The sequence below is a fragment of the Trachemys scripta genome, chromosome 12 (genome assembly GCF_013100865.1).
Source record: "Trachemys scripta elegans isolate TJP31775 chromosome 12, CAS_Tse_1.0, whole genome shotgun sequence".
Taxonomy (NCBI): Eukaryota; Metazoa; Chordata; order Testudines; family Emydidae; genus Trachemys; species Trachemys scripta.
Window position 1 is genome coordinate 30,600,616 of NC_048309.1, and position 17,900 is coordinate 30,618,515.

The window sequence follows — 17,900 nt, forward strand, 5'->3', positions numbered from 1 at the left end:
ATATGGTTCTACACACACCACTACAGTGCCTTTAAAGAGTGCAGACAGCTTATCGCTGATCACCAACAAAGGAGACATCCTATCAGGGATGCCAACAGCATTTCAGTGATCTTCTGAACCAGAGATCGGCAACCTTTGGCACAGGGCCTGCCAGGGTAAGCACCCTAGCGGGACGGGACGGTTTGTTTACCTGCCGCGTCCGCAGGTTTGGCTGATCGCAGCTCCAACTGGCCTAGAGTGTCAAACTGCGGCCAATGTGGCCGTGGCTTCCCGCAGCCCCCTTTGGCCTGGAATGACGGACTGTGGCCAGCGGGAGCTGCGATTACTTGCTGCGTCTGCAGGTTTGGCCAAACAAACCTGGCGGGCTGCATGCCAAAAGTTTCAGATCCCTGTTCTGAACACACCAGCCAACGCTGTAGACGAGGCACAAATAAGAGCAGTGGATCTGCTAACATGGACACAGCCCGATCCCTTGATGGAGTCGGCACTGCAGTCAGTGCCATGAGGAACTGCAGGGATCTGATGGTATTCCTGCAGAAATAGTCAAGCACTGAGGAGAGACCTTACTGAGACAACTACATGGAGATTCACTATACAGAGTACTGAAAGACTTCAACGATGCCACCATTGTCACCACATACAAGAGGAAAGGTGAAAGTCCAACTGTGGCAACTATCACAGTATCTCATTACTTACGAGCACTGGAACGATTCTGGACAGAGTACTCTGTCTGCTATGCAACATCGCTAATGGTGTGCTATCAGACTCACAATGCTGTTTCAGGACAATGCAAGGAACAGCAGACATTTGTAGCTAGTCAGATGCAGGAGCAATGCAGAGAACAGCAAGAGAACCTTTACACCTGTCTTCATTAACTTGGCTAAAGCATTTGACACTGACAGCAGATCTGGACTTTGGCAACTATTACATAAGTTTGGTTATCCAGAAAAATTCACCAACATTCTGAGGCTATGGCATAATGAAATGCTCAGATGAGTCTGTGCACATCCGTTCAGTATGAACATTAGTGATAGGAAATGGGTAAGTTGGGCTGCATAATTAATCCAATCCTGTTCAAAGTCTTCTATGCAGCAACACTAAGTGATGCTACAAGAGACCCGAATGCTGGTATCAGGATAAAACAGCAGAGGGTCTTGTGGCACCTTATAGACTAACAGACGTATTGGAGCATAAGCTTTTGTGGGTGAATGCCCACTTCAGATGCCTGGCATTCACCCACAAAAGCTTATGCTCCAATACGTCTGTTAGTATATAAGGTGCCACAAGACCCTCTGCTGTTTTTTACAGATTCAGACTAACACGGCTACCCCTCTGATACTTGGTATCAGGATAGCTTTCCTATCCTCTGGAAAAATTATTCAACCTAAACATGCTGCAACCCTCCACCAAGATCTGAGGCAGCTGTTGATGAGCTGCTGTATGTGAATGACTGCACTCTAGAGAGACCTACTCAAGAAGATATACAATTTATTACAGACAAAATTGTAGAGTCTACAAAAAGAGGCTTTTTTTTTTTTTTAAATAATAAAGAAGTCACGTATCAACCTCCACCAGGAAACCCTACAAGAAACCAGAAGTCACCATCAGCAACACACAGCTGAATGCTGTTACAGGCTTCTGCTATCTTGGCAGCATATTGGTGAATGATGCTACTCTAGACAAGGAGCTGACAAGTTGCATTAACAAAACCAGTTCCTCATTGGCAGACTATCAGGCAGAATCTGGCAGCAATACTGTATTAAGCTTCAAACAAAGCTAAGAGATTAAAGCAGATGTGCTGTCCAATTTGTTTTATAAGTGCGAGCCCTGCATCACATCAAGCTTCTAGATCAGGGGTGGGAAAACTACAGCCCGCAGGCCAGATCTGGGCCTTCAGGGCTCTGGATCTGGCCTGCAGGATTGCCCACCGTGGTGCCGTGGGCCCCGCGCGCCCCTCTCAGAAGCAGCCAGCACCACATCCCTGCAGCCCCTGGGCAGGGAGGGGGGCAGAGCGCTCTGTGCGTTGCCCTTGCCTCCAGGCACTGTTCCCCCCCCCCCCCCCCCCCCCCCCCCCGGCCCCGGGCCCGGGGGGGGGGGGCGGGGGGCCCGCTGGGTGCCCCCCCCCCCCCGCCGCCCCCCCCCCCCCCCCCCCCATCTCCAGCTCCCATTGGCCGGAGCCAATGGGAGGTACCTGGAGGTGCAGCAAGGGCAGCACATGCGGAGCCCTCCGCCCCACCTCCCGCAGGGGCTGCAGCACTTCCTGGAGTGGCATGGGGCTGGGGACAGGGCAGGCATACAGGGAGCCTGCCCGGGCCCCAGTGTGCGCCGCTGCCACCTCAGAGCTGCTTTAGGTAAGAGTCGCTGGGCCAGAGCTCCTCCTGCACCCCACCCCCCACCCCAACTCCCTGCCCTAAGCCCCTGCCTGCACCTTGCACCCCAACTCCCTGCCCTGAGCCCCCTCCTACACCCTACACCCCTCCTGCACTCCAACCAACTGCCCTGAGCTCCCTATTGCACCCCTGTCCACCCCAATCCCCTGCCGAGCCCCCTCCTGCACTCCACACTCCTACTGCACCCAACCCCCTACACTGAGCCCCCTCATATACCCTGCACTCCTCCTCTGCCCCAATCCCTTGCCCTGAGCCCCTTCCTGCACACTGCACCCCCTCCCACACCTGCACTTCCTCCCACACCCCAACCCCCTGCCCTGCATACAATTTCCCCACCCAGATGTTGCCCTCGGCCCAAAAAGTTTGCCCACCCCATTCTAGATAAATTCCATTTATGACAACTGCATACCATACTCTGCATCAAACAGCAGAATAAAGTTCTGGAATGCAGCCACTCCACAGGGATTGAAGCCATGCTCATTGCATCACAGTTACACTCCATTGGTCATGTGTTCAGGATGAATGACACCAGAATGCCAAAGCAGCTGCTGTACAGCAAACTGGAAGTAGGTAACCACACACAAGATGGCCAGAAGAAATGCTTCATAGACACACTGAAGCATAACTTGAAGCAGTGCATCATTGACGTCAACAGCTGAGAGTCATCAGTAACAGATAGATCACCTGACAAGCAGTAGTCAGCAATAGGGTATTCAGAGACTAATCACAGTATGGCTCTTGAAGTACAGAGGCGGAGTTGTAAACAGCAGCAGCTTCAGCAGACAGACTGTAATCCCTTCCTCGATATTGAGCTACATATGCATTCAACATAGAAAGGACAAAGCATATTACCACTGTTCATCACCGAAGATAATGCTGACAACCACCACCTATCCAAGAATCGTGTTTGCCCTCTTAGCTACAGAGCTACACTGGGAGCTCACATTCCCTTGGTTATCTACCAAGATCCTAAATCCTTTTCAATGGAATTGCATTCCAGGATACAGACACCCACCTTGTAGGACCTATGTATAATGATCTTACATTTGGATGCAATACACAAGTTTCTCATTTCTTAATCTGCTCAGTCTCAGGTGCTTTGCACTTATTTGGCAGTCTTCAGTATCATCCTCTGTTGATTGAAGCTGATAAGTGCTTTTTGGTTTTCTGTTTTTGAAACCACACCCCAAAAGCCCAGCAGGGTGATCTGATGTTGTCCAACAACATTTTTCAATGTTTTTGCCCCCCAAATCACGCAACTATCCATGGACATAGTTCTTGTAAGAAATGTTTAGTGTGTAAGTCAAGGACTGATTTGCAAATTAAGTTGTCTAACCATGGTAGCAAAAGCAGCTGCCTAGTTTGCAATTCAAAGCTGCAACAAATTAGAGTGGCCACCCACCTCCTAACTTCAGAGCCAGTTGTGTTTTGCAGCAGAGACAAGTAATAAATCATAGTTTCATTTGCTAGCCAAACCAGAGTAGGATTTGTAGTAAAATAAAACTGCTGGCCTTTCTGGCAAAAGAACTACATGACTATAGCAGAGAAGCCCAGACCCAGTCTCTTCCCTCCTCAGTTGCTACAGATCTGCGCCTCACCTTGGTACGAAGAGATTTTGTAGATGTTTGAGAATGCTCTGAACATAAAGATTTGGTTCCTTAATAACAGGTAAAGGAATGGAGTCTTTAGGTAATACAAGAGCCATAATCCAGTCAGTATATACATCAACACAATACTTCACAGTATCGCCCTCCAATGGGAGGGTCAGTCCATAACAAACCACCTCCATGGTCCATTTTACCTAAACAAAGAAAGGGAAGGTTGTTAAAATACTGTATGTACCAAACATAAGAGCATGTCTACATGTTCCTAAACAAGCCCAATGGTGCCAATAGCACCCCTTTTTAGCTTTTAGAAATAATATATGCACATATGCATCCCTTCAAGTAGTATTTCAGGCTGTGTGTGCTTATAACATATATAAAGGGACAGTTTCCCTTAAGGGACAGGCTGGAGCTTGCAGCTTGGGGATAATCAAGGAGGCCCTGCTACACCCTCATGTCAAGCTATATAGAATGGGAAGGGCAGGGAGCAGAAGCCAGGCAGGCTTGCAATCACTCCTGTCCTGCAGTTTTACTAAAAAGGTGACATGGTATTCAGTTAGTGTGTGTTGGCTTCTCCTTGCCTTGGGCTATAAAAGCAAACCCAGGCCTCCCTAATTATAGGAATTAAGGCGGGACACACCCACACCATCACAAGGGGTTTGTGGGGATGGCCCACAACTTTAAAGAAACTTTTTAAACAAACCCCAATTTACAGATTGTAAATCATGCTACCTACCAGACTTAACACGGAAACAAAAGCAACACACAGGAAAAGCAGTTTTATCCAGCATGTTGGGGGAAATGGGGGGTGCCAGTAAGTGAAAAATGCCGGTTAACTAAGAGGGAGGGAGTTTGGGTGCAGGAGGGAGCTTGGGGCAGTGGGTTAGGACATGGGAGTGCACGGTGCCAGATCTGAAAAGGGGGAGGGGGTTGTGGCTGCCACTTACCTCGGGCAGCTCCCTGCAATCGGCGACTTGTCCTCACTGCTCCTAGGTGGAGGCATGGCAGGCGGCTCTGTGCACTGCCTCACCTGCGGCCACCACCCCTGCAGCTACCATCGGCCACGGTTCCCAGCCAATGAGAGCTGCAGAGCTAGTGCTCGGGGTGAGGCAGGGGCAGCATGTGGAGCTGCCTGCTGCACCTCCACCTAGGAGCAGCCAGGATATGTGGCCACTTGTAGGGAGCTGCCTGTGGTGAGCACTGCCCAGATTCCCACTCCTGCACCACAACCCCCTGCCCAAGTCCCCTCCCACACTCAAACTCCCTCCCAGAGCCTGCGCTCCACACCCCCTCCTGCAACCCCCCCCTGCCAGCCCTGCTCCAACCAGACTATAAACTGGAATTTCAATTAAGATCAGAAATGCTGGTTTATAGAATTGTCTGGTTGGGGAAGTGCCAGATAAAACAGCTTTTACTGTACTAGCTTACAATGCTATTCAGCTGGTTTTCCAACTAAAGTTTGCACTTTATAACAATACATAATTTGCTACTGTTACTAGTTCTGCCTTCTGCTGCCGTTTGTTATTAGTATGACACACTGACATGACATCACAGCCTCATGAAGTTTATTTCATTCTTAAGATAATCAAGACTTTAAGCACTTTCAGTGTGCATTAAACTGTCAGTTTAGCCTACCTGCAATTTGACAACAGCCCTTCATACTTTTTAACACAGTGCAAGACTGAACGACAGGTTAATATATTGTTAGGAAGATTAAATACCCATAATACTGAGAAAGAAGTATATGTATACTGTAGTAGGTAAAGACAGTGCACATATTGGTTATATGACTGAGAACGGACATTCAATATTTGTCTATTGTGCCATAAGTTCTGAGAAGTTGGCCCAAACTGAAAACAAGGAATTTAGCAATTAATAAAATTTTAATAGCTGGAGAACCTTACTTGTCTGGAGAGCTATGTATTTCATAGAAAACATAATTCACTGGTGAGGAAAGTAATGGAATTTACTTATGCTATGAATTAGCTGTTGGGAAAAGCCTACTATAGATCACAAGTTTAGGACTTGAAATGTACTTCAGAAAGCTTGGATTATTTAAAAAATTCAAAGTTCACTGCAGAAAGCTACATAGATCAGCTACATGGCAGTTAACATGTGAACAGAACCAGAACCCCTGTAGAGAAACACTTACTTCTTTATCTGTTTTTAGTAAACTCTCGCTCCCAGCTGCCGATGGTGTATTTAAGGCTTGCCCAAGAGGACGCACCACTGCATTTGCCACCTCTCTTCCCACGTTATCAGGATAGCTGTGAAGTACACTCGTGTGACCCTGATCATTTTGGACAACAAGATGCAGGGACCTCCACTCTGAGTACATAGTGCCTCTATGCTACACACCAAGCAATACCTGGAAGAAGAGAAAGAAGCAATTATTATATATGCTTATGGTACACATTAATAGAACTCTGGCTAGACGACATAGAACATAGCCCATTACACATTTAAAAATGCATATGAATGCTTCACCCCCATGGAGAACTGGAAAGAAAAGAAAGGGAAAAAAAAAATAACCGCAGCCATTCAACTCCAAGAGGTCTCTAATACAGCCCAGTAAACCAGTATATTCACTATATAGAATTTGTTCATAAATGATTTCATTACAGGTAGAAATTAGAAATCAGACATCAATCTTAAGACCTCTCCTGCATTATATCGATGGTCCAGTCACTTGAAATGACCCCTGCTCTTTCCCAGCAGTTATGGAACAGACACTGCTCTTACTCGAACACCTCTTTTCACTTGAATGGAGGTCAATTTCAGAAGTACTCTGAATTCAAGCGCAGGCCCCAATGTACATGTCTACATATTAGTTCCTGGCAACACCCATGATGCCAAGGAAAGGACACATGACAGATGTCAAGGAAATGGCAGGCTATTAAAATGTTAAGAAGATCTGTAGAGATGATCTTGTGGGAAGGCAAGTTAAATTATGCCCCTTTACAGGAAAAGGATCCGGGGCTACTGGGAAAGAGTTGGCTAAGAAAATGAGTGAATTGTAGTGTGCACTCTCCAACTAATGTTCCACTTGAATAAGCCCCCTCTTTTGTTGCAAATTAATCAAAAGTGAACCTCCAGAAAAAAAAGCTTTAAAACCTCATTCAGTTCTCATTTCACTAATCCACAAACCCAATGACACTCAAAAGGAAAGAGTCAATTTCCACTGCTCTACAAGATCTGTTGTGATGTCTCATATCACGACTTCACTACATGCGCATACATATTAAGTACAGTATATTAATAAAGTATACCAAACAGCAGTATTTCACATATACCAGTCACTTAGACTGTATACTCTTGGGGGTAGAGACTGTCTTTTCCAAGGAAGGAGGGAGGAAGGTACACACATGTACTATGCCTAGCACAATGGGGCCAATAAGTGCTACTGCAATACAAGTAATCAAAACCAATAGTCTAGTCGTAAATAAACACATACAACATTCAGTGGTCTTGATTTTATTCTCTGTTCTCTGAGAGCTTGTCTATACATGGACATTTACTAGCTTAACTCCTTGTGTGAACACACTTATTCTGGAATAAGAATCCATGCAGTTAGCTATACCAGTATAACTAGAATAGTATAATTATGCCAATAAATTAAGAACATAACTGTCAGACTGGATTAGACCAATCGTCCATTTAGCCCAGTATACTGTCTTCTGACAGTGGCCAATGACAGCTGCTTCAGAAGGAATGAGTAGCACAGGTAATCATCAAGTTATCCATCCCATCATCCACTCCCAGCTTCAGGCAGAGGCTTAGGAGGACACAGAGCATGGGATTGCATCCCTGCCAACCTTGACTAATAACTACTGATGGACCAATCCTACAAGAACTTGCATCTAGTTTTTTTGAACCTGTTATAGTTTTGGCCTTCACAACATCCCCTGGCAAAGAGTTCCACACGTGGACAGTACACTGTGCGAAACAGTACTTCCTTTTGTTGGTTTTAAACCCTATGCCTATTAATTTCATTGCTTGACCCTGGTTCTTGTGTTATGTGAAGGAGTAAAACAACATTTCCTTATTCACCTTCTACACACCAATCAAGATTTTATAGACCTCTATCATATTCCCCCCTTAATCAGCTCTTTTCCAAGCTGAAAAGTCCCAGTCTTTTTACCCTCTACTCATACTAAAGTTGTTCCACATACCCCTAATCATTTTTGTTGCCGTTCTCTGAACCTTTCCAATATATCTTTGAGATCTGCATGCAGTATTCAAGATGCATTTATATAGTTGCATGCTGATATTTTCTGTCTTACTCCCTATCCCTTTCCTAATGGTTCCTAACACTGTTAGCTTTGACTGCCGCTGCACATTGAGCATGTTTTCAAAGAACTATCCACAACAACTCCAAGATCTTTCTTGAGCGGTAACAGCTAATGTATAGTTGGGATTTTGTTTTCCAACGTGCATTACTTTGCAGTTATCACCAATGAATTTCAGCTGCCATTTTGTTGCCCAGTCACCCAGTTTTGCGAGATCCCTTTGTAACTCTTCACAGTGTGCTTTGGATTTAACTATTTGAGCAATTTTGTATCATCTGCAAATTTTGCCACCTCACTGTTCACCCCTTTTTCCAGATCATTTATGAATATGTTGAACATCACTGCTCCCAGTACAGACCCCTGCAGAACACTGTTATTTACCTCTCTCCACTCTGAAAACTGACCATTTATTCCTACTCTATGTTTTCTGTCTTTTAACCATTTACTGATCCATGAGAGGACCTTCCCTCTTACCCCATGACTGCTTACTTTGCTTAAGAGCCTTTGGTGAGGGACCTTGTCAAAGGCTTTCTGAAAGTCTAAGTACATTATATGCACTGGGTCACCCTTATCCACGTTTCTTGACCCCCCTCAAAGAATTCTAATAGATTGGTGAGGCATGATTTCGCTTCGCAAAAGTTGTGTTGACTTTTCCCCAACAAATCATGTTCATCTGTTAATTCTGTTCTTTACTATAGTTTCAACCAATTTGCTTGGAAATGAGGTTAGGCTCCAGAGGCAATCCTGGCAATTACAGACTGGTAAGCCTTTTTCAGAAATTGGTGTCACATTAGCTATCCTCCAGTCACCTGGTACAGAAGCAGATTTAAATGATAGGTTACATATCACAGTTAGTAGTTCTGCAATTTCATATTTGAGTTCCTTCAGAACTCTTGGTGAATACCATCTGGTCCTGATGACTAATTACTGTTTAATTGCTCAAACTGTTCCAAACACCTCCTCTATTGACACCTCAATCTGGGACAGTTCCTCAGATTTGTCACCTAAAAAGAATGGCTCAGGTGTAAGAATCTCCATCACACCCTCTGCAGTGAAGACTGATGCAAACAATTTATTTAGTTTCTCTATAACGACTTTGTCTTCTTTAAGTGTTCCTTTAGCATCTCAATCATCCAGTGGCCCCACTGATCGTTCAAATTTCCCCATGGAGACAAGTTCTCCATAGTTTGTAGTGTCCTCCACGCTTATGATTAGCATTAATTTGCAAAATTCAAGTAGGTGAAAAGAGATTCAGATGTTTGATCTGAAGATAATAATGTTCAGTTTGCAGCCCTGAATCCTAAGCGGAAGACTTAAAAAAATATGTTCAACAGAATCAACGTAACGTTTTAAGCAGGGCTTTGGAGCTGTGCTGCGGCTCCGCTCCAGCTCCAGGCAAAAACCTGCAGCTCCAGCGCCGGGCTCCGCTCCAAAGCCCTGATTTTAAGAGTTCAGTAATAGAGTCTCATCTTAATTACTTTCATCATAAAGAAAAAAGTACCATCAATCTAACATTTTCCTAGGATCTAAAACTAAGTCAAGACACTGCTAAGTCTGGAATGAGTGCAGTTGAGCAAGCTATTTCTAAGTCTTATCTCTCTAAAATGGAAGTTTTGGTGTCATTCTGGAGTTGCATACACACTGCTGAAGATTTGGGCTACAGTTTTTGAGTAACTCACATGGTAAGCTTTAAATTACAGTTCCAACACAAATAGTTACAATTAGCAGTTAAAAAAGCCTCCGATCTCTTCCCTTCAATTAAGGTTTACCGTTTGGGTTTTGTTTTGTTTAAGTTTGATCTACAGGAGGCAGGATTTCACAGCTCTGCTTACAGTCCTAAGATCCCTAAAAATTGTGGGCAGACACTAATCCAGTGGTTCTTGCTGGGGGTATACAGAGGTCTTCCAGGGGGTATGTCAGCTCGTCTAGACAGTCGTCTAGTTTTACAACAGGCTACATAAAAAGCACTAGCGAAGACAGTACAAAAAACTAAAGTTTCATACAGATAGTGACTTGTTTATACTGCTCTATATACTAGATCAGTGTTTCTCAACATGGGGGTGGCGATTGCTGGGGGGGGGGGTGTTGCGGAATGGGGGGGGAGAGAATCACAAGTGCACGGCCAGCATTAGGGAGTAGCAAGCAGGGCCCCCGCGAAGCTAAGATTCATGCTGAAGCCAAAGCCGAAGCCCAACCCCTGCCACCCAGGCTGAAATCAGACTCCTGAAAGAAGTACAGAAGCCTGGAAAGGTTGAGAATCACTGCACTAGCCCATCTTCCAGGAAACAAAGAGGTGAAGGTTAAAGTGTGGCTTGCCAGCCAAGAGAAGTAAAAGCCCATTTGTTCAAAACATTTGCACTTAACCTTTCCCCTAGAAAAGAGACTCTTGGCCCAGTACCAAACAACAGGGCATGGCTTACAGAGAGACTAGTCCTTTCAAAGAGCAGGCTCACCACCTAAACAGCTTTGTAAATTAGGAAAGTCTCAGGTTAGCAACCCCCCATGCTGGATTCCCAAAGAGCATTGTAGAAAGCCTAAGTCTGATATTTATTTTGCTATTTTCCAGACTCGATTGCTGCCTGGTTTGAGGCAGGAGTCAGATGCACTGCTGATTAAGTCAATATCAAATGCATCAGAGCATAGAGTCTGCAGGGAAGATATCCCTCCCTACACCTTCCTAAGAAAGCAATTTTTTATTATTATTTTTTTTTAAGTGGTGAGAGCACAGTGGCCAGAGACTTAAAGCTTGGAGAGAAGAGGATGATCACGAGACAGCCAGCTCTTTGAAGGGGAAAATGGATGAACCACAGGTAGAAGCAGGGGAGAGGTGGTCAGGAAAGCAGACGGTGCCAACTAGTCTAGGACTGAGGCCTTGTCTACCAGTAAGGTCCAGTGATTAGGGTGCTAGCCTGGCACTCAGGAGACTTGGGTTCATCCCCTGCTTTGCCACACACTTCATGAGGGACCTTGGACAAGTCACTTAGCAACACCTATTTTTGATAGGAGACCCGAGGCAGAGACTGTTTCGGTGTACTTCCCTACCTCATAGGAGTGTTATGGGGAATAACTACAGTCACTCAGATACCACAGTAACAGACATAGCATTATTCTGGTAAACCCCCATATGGGCAGGTAGCCTACTAGAAGAGTGCTTTTTTCATTTTAGCTTAAACTTCTTCACAAGCAACATATGGTAACCTTCCTTGCCCCAAAGAGGACTCATACTGCAGTAAGTGTGCCCACACACTGGGTGGAGGTATTATACCAATACAACTAGATCAGTTTAAACTCACACCTTAGGTTATACCGAAATAATTCACACGTACACAAGGCATATGCAATCAGTGTGCCAGCTTTGGAGGAAAGACAGGAAATCCCAAATCCTGATTATTCTGAGAATCCATCATTCTATTCTTGGGGAATGAGATAACCGAAACTAGGAGCAACACCCCCAGCAAGTTGCAGCCTCCATGACTGGCTCCGTCCTCCCTAGCAGCAGAGCAAAGAGACAGCAATTTTTGGCTTGATTTCTCCTACCGTCTTCCAGGGATGAAGGGAAGAAATGTACAAAGGAAGGATGTAACTTTGCTGTGTGTGGGTAAAGGACAGTCCTAGGAGCAAGACAGGAATCAAGAAAAGGCTGGGCCTTCTCCAGTGCTCTGTACTCACAGCTGACTGCCTGATCTTAAGGATTTACAAGTTTATGTGCATCTAATAATGGCTACATATCAGAATTTTTTGGTCTTCCTATGTAACAGGGTTGTTTTGGTCAGTCTTGTCAAAAAACTAGGTAGAATTTGGTTTTCTTGACTGCTGTGATTATTTGGTTAAATGGATTCAATCTCATGGTATTTCTTAAGAGCCTATATGACAACGCATTTGCCCCTGCTTACACTTCGCTGTGGGATACTTGTCTGCATTGATCAAATTAGAAATTTCCTTCTAGAAATTTTCTAAAAGCCAAGAAAGACTTTCATATTCAACTGCCACTCAGCAGAAGTAAAGATTGTTACGGTTTGTTGGGCTTCTAATTAGAAGAAACTATTTCTAAAACAGTTTGTGCTTTGGTATCCAAAAAGCCTAATAGAACTTGCTCTGATGCCGAAAAAGATCTTGTCAGATTTGAGACACGATTTTCAGATTCCATACATATACGGCCAATTTTATAGTGCTCAGAAAGAGTGTCAGGAAGAGGAAATCTCTTTCTGGTAATCAATCTAGGACCATTGCCTGGAAGAGTTTACTGATCAATAAAGCATTTGTAAACGGTTTATAGCCATGGCAAGTTGACTGAGATGAGACTTTAAAATATATATTTTACACACACACCATTTTTATATTTTGGTGTGTTCTTGAATTTTAACTTTATAAAGCCACTAAAATTGGTCCAAAATAAAAGTTAATATTTGTACTCCAGCTCCCTGTCCCTATGAAGCTTGGGAGGATATTCAAGTTTCATAGTGATATAATCACAACATTCTTCAAGTTCAACTTGCTAATAACACCCAAAGTTAAAGAGAAAACATCTGAAATATATTTTCTCCACCTAACTTCATTAAACTATTTCATAGCCTCTCAAATTTGGAAACAGGAAGTGCTTATGTCCTCAGAAGAAGCACAGAACAAAAAACATCCTCTCAAATTTCACAGGGAACTACAGAGGAGGTACAAATAATAACTTTGTTTAGTGGAGCAATTGAGAGGTTTTGAAGCTAAAATATTTTTGTTGAACTTTATTAAAACTGGGGATCTATTAAAATATTTTAATAGGACAGGTCATTTGGATTTTCATCTTGCTTCCTCCATATCCATTTCAATTCTGGCATGATTTTAGTAGCTGTTATCTTAGAAACCATTGCAATCAGAAATTAATGTTTTGTCAGTCGAAAACTAGACTTCCCAACTGCTTTTTAGCAAGCATAAAACACTGATTTCTTGCTCTTTCAGTTCTTGTGAGAGAAGCCTATATATACAAACAAACAAAACAAAAGAGATTCGGGTTTTATTCCCTGCTCTGATAGGCCTTGGGCAACCAACTGTGGCCAAAGTCTTCAACTCTGGCTAACTCAAGCTAGGCTCCTAAATCTGTAAGGTACTTTGCTTTAAAAAAAGTGGCCTGGTTTCTGGAGGTGCTGAGCACCTACAATATCCAATTACTTCAGTGGACTTTACAGGCACTTAACTTCCAAATCAAACCACTTAATTTAGGTTCCTAAATAGAGATGAACTTTAAGATCAAATTTCAAATGCAGTGTCTAGTCTCTGTAAAATGGGATAATAGTGCATACCTACACCATAGGAGGGCTGGGAGATTTAACATGGTTTGTAAAACCATTTGACATCCTCAAGTAAATTAAAATCCCTATAGGAGGGCAAAATATTAGGACATGTGGAACTGCCTGAATTCCACTGGGATAGAGAGGCAAAGCCTTCATGGGAAGCTTCAGGGGGGGTAACAAGATTGACGCTAGAGTAGGTACAGAATGAAAGTCAGCTGGCAGATGTGCAAGACTAAATTCTTAAGGCAGGATGGCAGAAGTTTGGGGGCCCCTGATACAAACTTTTGGAGAGCTCAAGATGCACTCTGGAAGATTTTATTCCAAAAGAAGGGAGTCTCTTCTCTCCTTTTTTATTTCCCACCCCCTTTCAATTCCACTTTAACTACCCCTGTAATGTACTGGAATCTGCCCCTTTAGTAAATGCATTTACTGTCACAGGAGATGCTGTTTCTGCATCTAGGAGCCTAAGGGTATGTCTACACTACAGCAGCTTCAGCTGCACAGTTAAGGCACTGCAACTGTGCTGCTGTAGTGTAAGTACATCCTACATTGACGGAAGGGGGTTGTCTCTTGATGTCGTTAATTCACCTCTCCAAGAGGAAGTAGCTAGGCCGACAGCAGAATTCTATCAACCTAGCACATCTACACCAGGGGTTAGATTGACCTAACTATGGTGCTCAAGGCATAACTACATTGTTCAGGTCTGTGGAAAAATTTTAAGTTTATGTAATAAAGCGTAGACAAGGCTTAAGTCTCGTTGAATGTTAATCGGACTTAGATTCCTAAGTGCTTAAATCAGTATTGAAAATTCTACCCCTTATCTTGTTTTGCGCTCCCATTTATAAATCACACCACTACATTTCTCCCCACCACCTTCATCTCTCTGTCAATTAAGAGTGCAATTGAATGACATGGTTGCTTCTGATGGTAGGGGGCAAGTCTGAGCAGTCTTGAGGCTCACTTCCGGTTTATGTCTTATATTCCTGAAAGCTACCTGCAGGGATCAGGAAGGGATTCCTCCCCCCACCCCACCCCACCCCCAGTGTATTCTGGGTTTGTTTATTTTAATCTCCTTCCTCTGAAGCGACAAGGATGGCCATTGCTGGAGATGGGACATTGGACAGGGAGGGCCAGGGCTCGGAGATGGCACCAAGCATTTTCTCTCAGCTGCTTGGCTGGCCAGTTCTTGCTCAAATACTCAGGATCTAACTGATTGCCATATGTGGGGGTCAGGAAGAAAATTCTGCCCCAGGCCAGACCGACAGCGACTTTGGAGGTTTCATCTTCTTCTGCAGCATGTGCATGCGGGTCACTTGCCAGGATTACCTGGTATACCTTAAACATTTCCCAACTATCGACAGGGCCATAAGGAATTGGTGCACCACAGTCCCTCCTATTCTCTGCCTGTGGCACATAACGGTCTAGTCTCCAGAGGGCCACAGTATTTTGGTCCGATTTCAACTGTTGGGTTTAGTGCGCAGGTGCTGGGTGTAGGGGTGACCAGATGTCCCAATTTTGGGGTCTTTTTCTCACATAGGCACCTATTACCCCCCACCTCCTGTCCCAATTTTTGACACTTGTTATCTGGTCAGCCTAGCTGGGTGGTGTTGGTGACCTGTGCTATACAGGACATCAGACTAGATGGTTTGGTGGTTCCTTCTGGCCTTAAGCTCTAGGACTATGACTTGTACCCCCCAGACCAATCTCCTGGATGTAGCAGGGAGCAATGCTGAAGTGGGACAGCTAGAGGTAACACTTCATCTCTAACAGGATTGGCTGAGTTCAGCTGAAGGAAGATGCGGGGGGAGGGAATCTTATCAGTTAGCCACAAGAATGAACACTTGGCTATTAGTAGGTAAGCTAAATTTCTGTAGCTAGCACTTTAGCCATTCATGAGTAAATAATCCTAATTCTTTAGAGACAGAAGAAATGATGCAGCTGGTTTATAGTTTTAGTATTATCTAAAAACTTGGAGATAATCTTAATACCATCAAAAAAACCTGTCTTTCTGAGTCTACAGTCACCTTCCATGCTTCTGCCATTCTCATAACTTTGCCATACAACGGCAGAGTTCACTGATACCCACAGTTCTGAATATCAGCTGTGAAAATCAAGAATCATGAAAACATCCTCCTGCAGATAGTTTTTCTGAGCAGCAACAACAGAAGCAGGCACTGAAGTTATCCACGGGGGAACCTAATGAAAGGAGAAAGTAACAGAAACCGAAGAAGTGGGCTGTAGTCCACGAAAGCTTATGCTCTAATAAATTTGTTAGTCTCTAAGGTGTCACAAGTACTCCTGTTCTTTTTGCGGATACAGACTAACACGGCTGCTACTCTGAAACCTTCCTTTCTCCATCACCACACACTGTACTCCGACTTGCAGCAATCAAGAAGCTGTGAACAGGGGAAGCGAGAGAAAGCTCGCTCTCTCTTTCAATAGCTAGTTAAGGCAAATCCTCAAAATTTATAACACTTAATAGTCTAGAGCGAATATAAAAGACTGAGTTCCTTTCCCACAGCAGGATTCAGAGCAAGCACCTTCGCAGAAATCCCAGCTTAGTTCTCCCAGCAGTTTGGGTCATGGGGCACCTGGGTTTCCCAAATGGTGCTGGCCCAAGGCCTAACCAAAGAGGGAATCCTCTTTTGCAGCTACTTATGACTAGAAGGTGTCTGACAATTCCAAGGTACTCTCCCAATACACTTTTATATTATAAACCAACTGAAGGCTAAACCCTGACTCCTAATAATCTGCTCAAACCCCCTTCTAGTTCATTGCCTCATGCTCTGTCCACGAGCATTTTCTGCTCACCACCCTCTTGCTCTCATTGTATCACTTCAGCCTAAGCCATAACCTTCAGTGCAGGCATTTGCCAACATGCCCGAGATGTAGGCAGCTGCTCGCGCTGACTACAGGAGGCCGCTGAGAATCGCCACCCCCCGTCAGTCCCCAGGGACCCGCTCCTGAGCCCCTGCTGCTTTGCCAGAGTCACAGCGGACCTGCCCCTCCGCCCCCGGCAGGCAGCGGCCAGCCGGGTGCCCACGACAGGCGCTGCCTCCGGAGATGAGCCGGGCCCGGGAGCGAGGGAACACCACTCGCTGCGGCGGGAGCCGCGCCCCTCGCGGCCCGGGACCCCGCTCAGGGCGGGTCCCCGGGCCCGGAGAGCTCGGGCCGCGGAGCCAGCGCCTCCCGGTCGGCGCGGGCATCGCCGAGGCTCGGCCCGCGGGCTGGCACCTCTCAGCGCGGGCAGCAGGCGACACCCCGCAGCCACCGGAGCGACCCTGCGCAGGGCCGGGCCCAGCCGGCCGCAGCCCCTCTACTCGGCCAGGGCCTGCTGCCACCGCGGCGCCCGCAGCCCGAGGACGGACACGGCCCACCCGCGGCCCGGGCCTCCCCAGGGAAGCTGCCGCTGTGCGGCCCGGCCCGGCCCGCTCCCTCCCCGCAAGGGCGCCCAGGGTCCGTCGCTGCCCGCCCGTAGGGGAGGGCCAGTTACCTGCGCCGATGGGCCCGGCTGGCATGTCGGGGGCAGGGCACCGCTCCGCCCTCAGGCGCCCGGCTCCATGGTGCCCGCAGTGGGTGAGGCCGGCGACACAGCACAGGAGGCTCCGCTCAGCTCGGCTCTCTCCGGACACTTCCGGCAGCGCCAGAAAACTCACCCTGGGGAACCCGGTTTCTTGGCACACAGGGCGCGTGCACTACAACACACTGCCTGCTTCGCGAAATAAGTTCTCTCTTATCTGCGCTCCACTTATTGGGAGGTGCGCGTGCGCGTGACATTTTCCTCGTTGTCAAATAAGTCTCTAGCGTAGTCGTTTGCGCTTGCGCATTTTATACCGTCAACCCGCTTTCCCACCTTTAGTTTATTCTTAAAGGGACACTGCGCACTTTGACACGCCCTGGAGTGTTGCCCCACAGATTACCTTATGTCTACGCTACGAAATTAGGTCAATTTTATAGAAGTCGATTTTTTAGAAATCAATTTTATACAGTCAGTTGTGTGTGTCCCCACTAAGCGCATTAAGTCGGCGGAGTGCATCCACAGTACCGAGGCTAGCGTCGACTTTCGGAGCAGTGCACTGTGGGTAGCTATCCCACAGTTCCTGCACTCTCCGCTGCCCATTGGAATTCTTGGTTGAACTCCCAATGCCTGATGGGGCAAAAACATTGTCACGGGTGGTTTTGGGTACATGTCGTCAATCGCCCCTCCCTCCATCCCTCCGTGAAAGCAACGGCAAACAATTGTTTCTTGCCTTTTTTCCTGCGTTACCCGTGCAGATGACATACCACGACAAGCATGGAGCCCGTCAGCTCACCGTCACCGTATGTCTCCTAGGTGCT

The 17,900-nt window shown here is 45.9% G+C and overlaps 1 protein-coding gene across 6 annotated transcripts in view; it reads right to left on the reverse strand.

The window, feature by feature from the left end:
- Positions 1–17,255, reverse strand: part of RALGAPB (Ral GTPase activating protein non-catalytic subunit beta) — a 135,483-nt gene extending 118,228 nt beyond the window's left edge. For 2 of the 6 annotated variants that reach the window (XM_034788060.1, XM_034788058.1), the window contains exons 1-3: positions 17,056–17,254; positions 6,147–6,362; positions 3,989–4,191 (exon numbers count right to left, since the gene is read on the reverse strand). In XM_034788060.1, coding sequence (XP_034643951.1) covers positions 3,989–4,191; positions 6,147–6,332 — 389 coding nt within the window. In that variant the 5' untranslated portion in view covers positions 6,333–6,362; positions 17,056–17,254. Of the gene's footprint in view, positions 1–3,988; positions 4,192–6,146; positions 6,363–17,055 lie in introns of all 6 variants that reach the window. The other 4 variants (XM_034788063.1, XM_034788061.1, XM_034788059.1 and 1 more) reach the window with 3 other exon arrangements.
- Between the last annotated feature and the right edge of the window lie 645 nt (positions 17,256–17,900).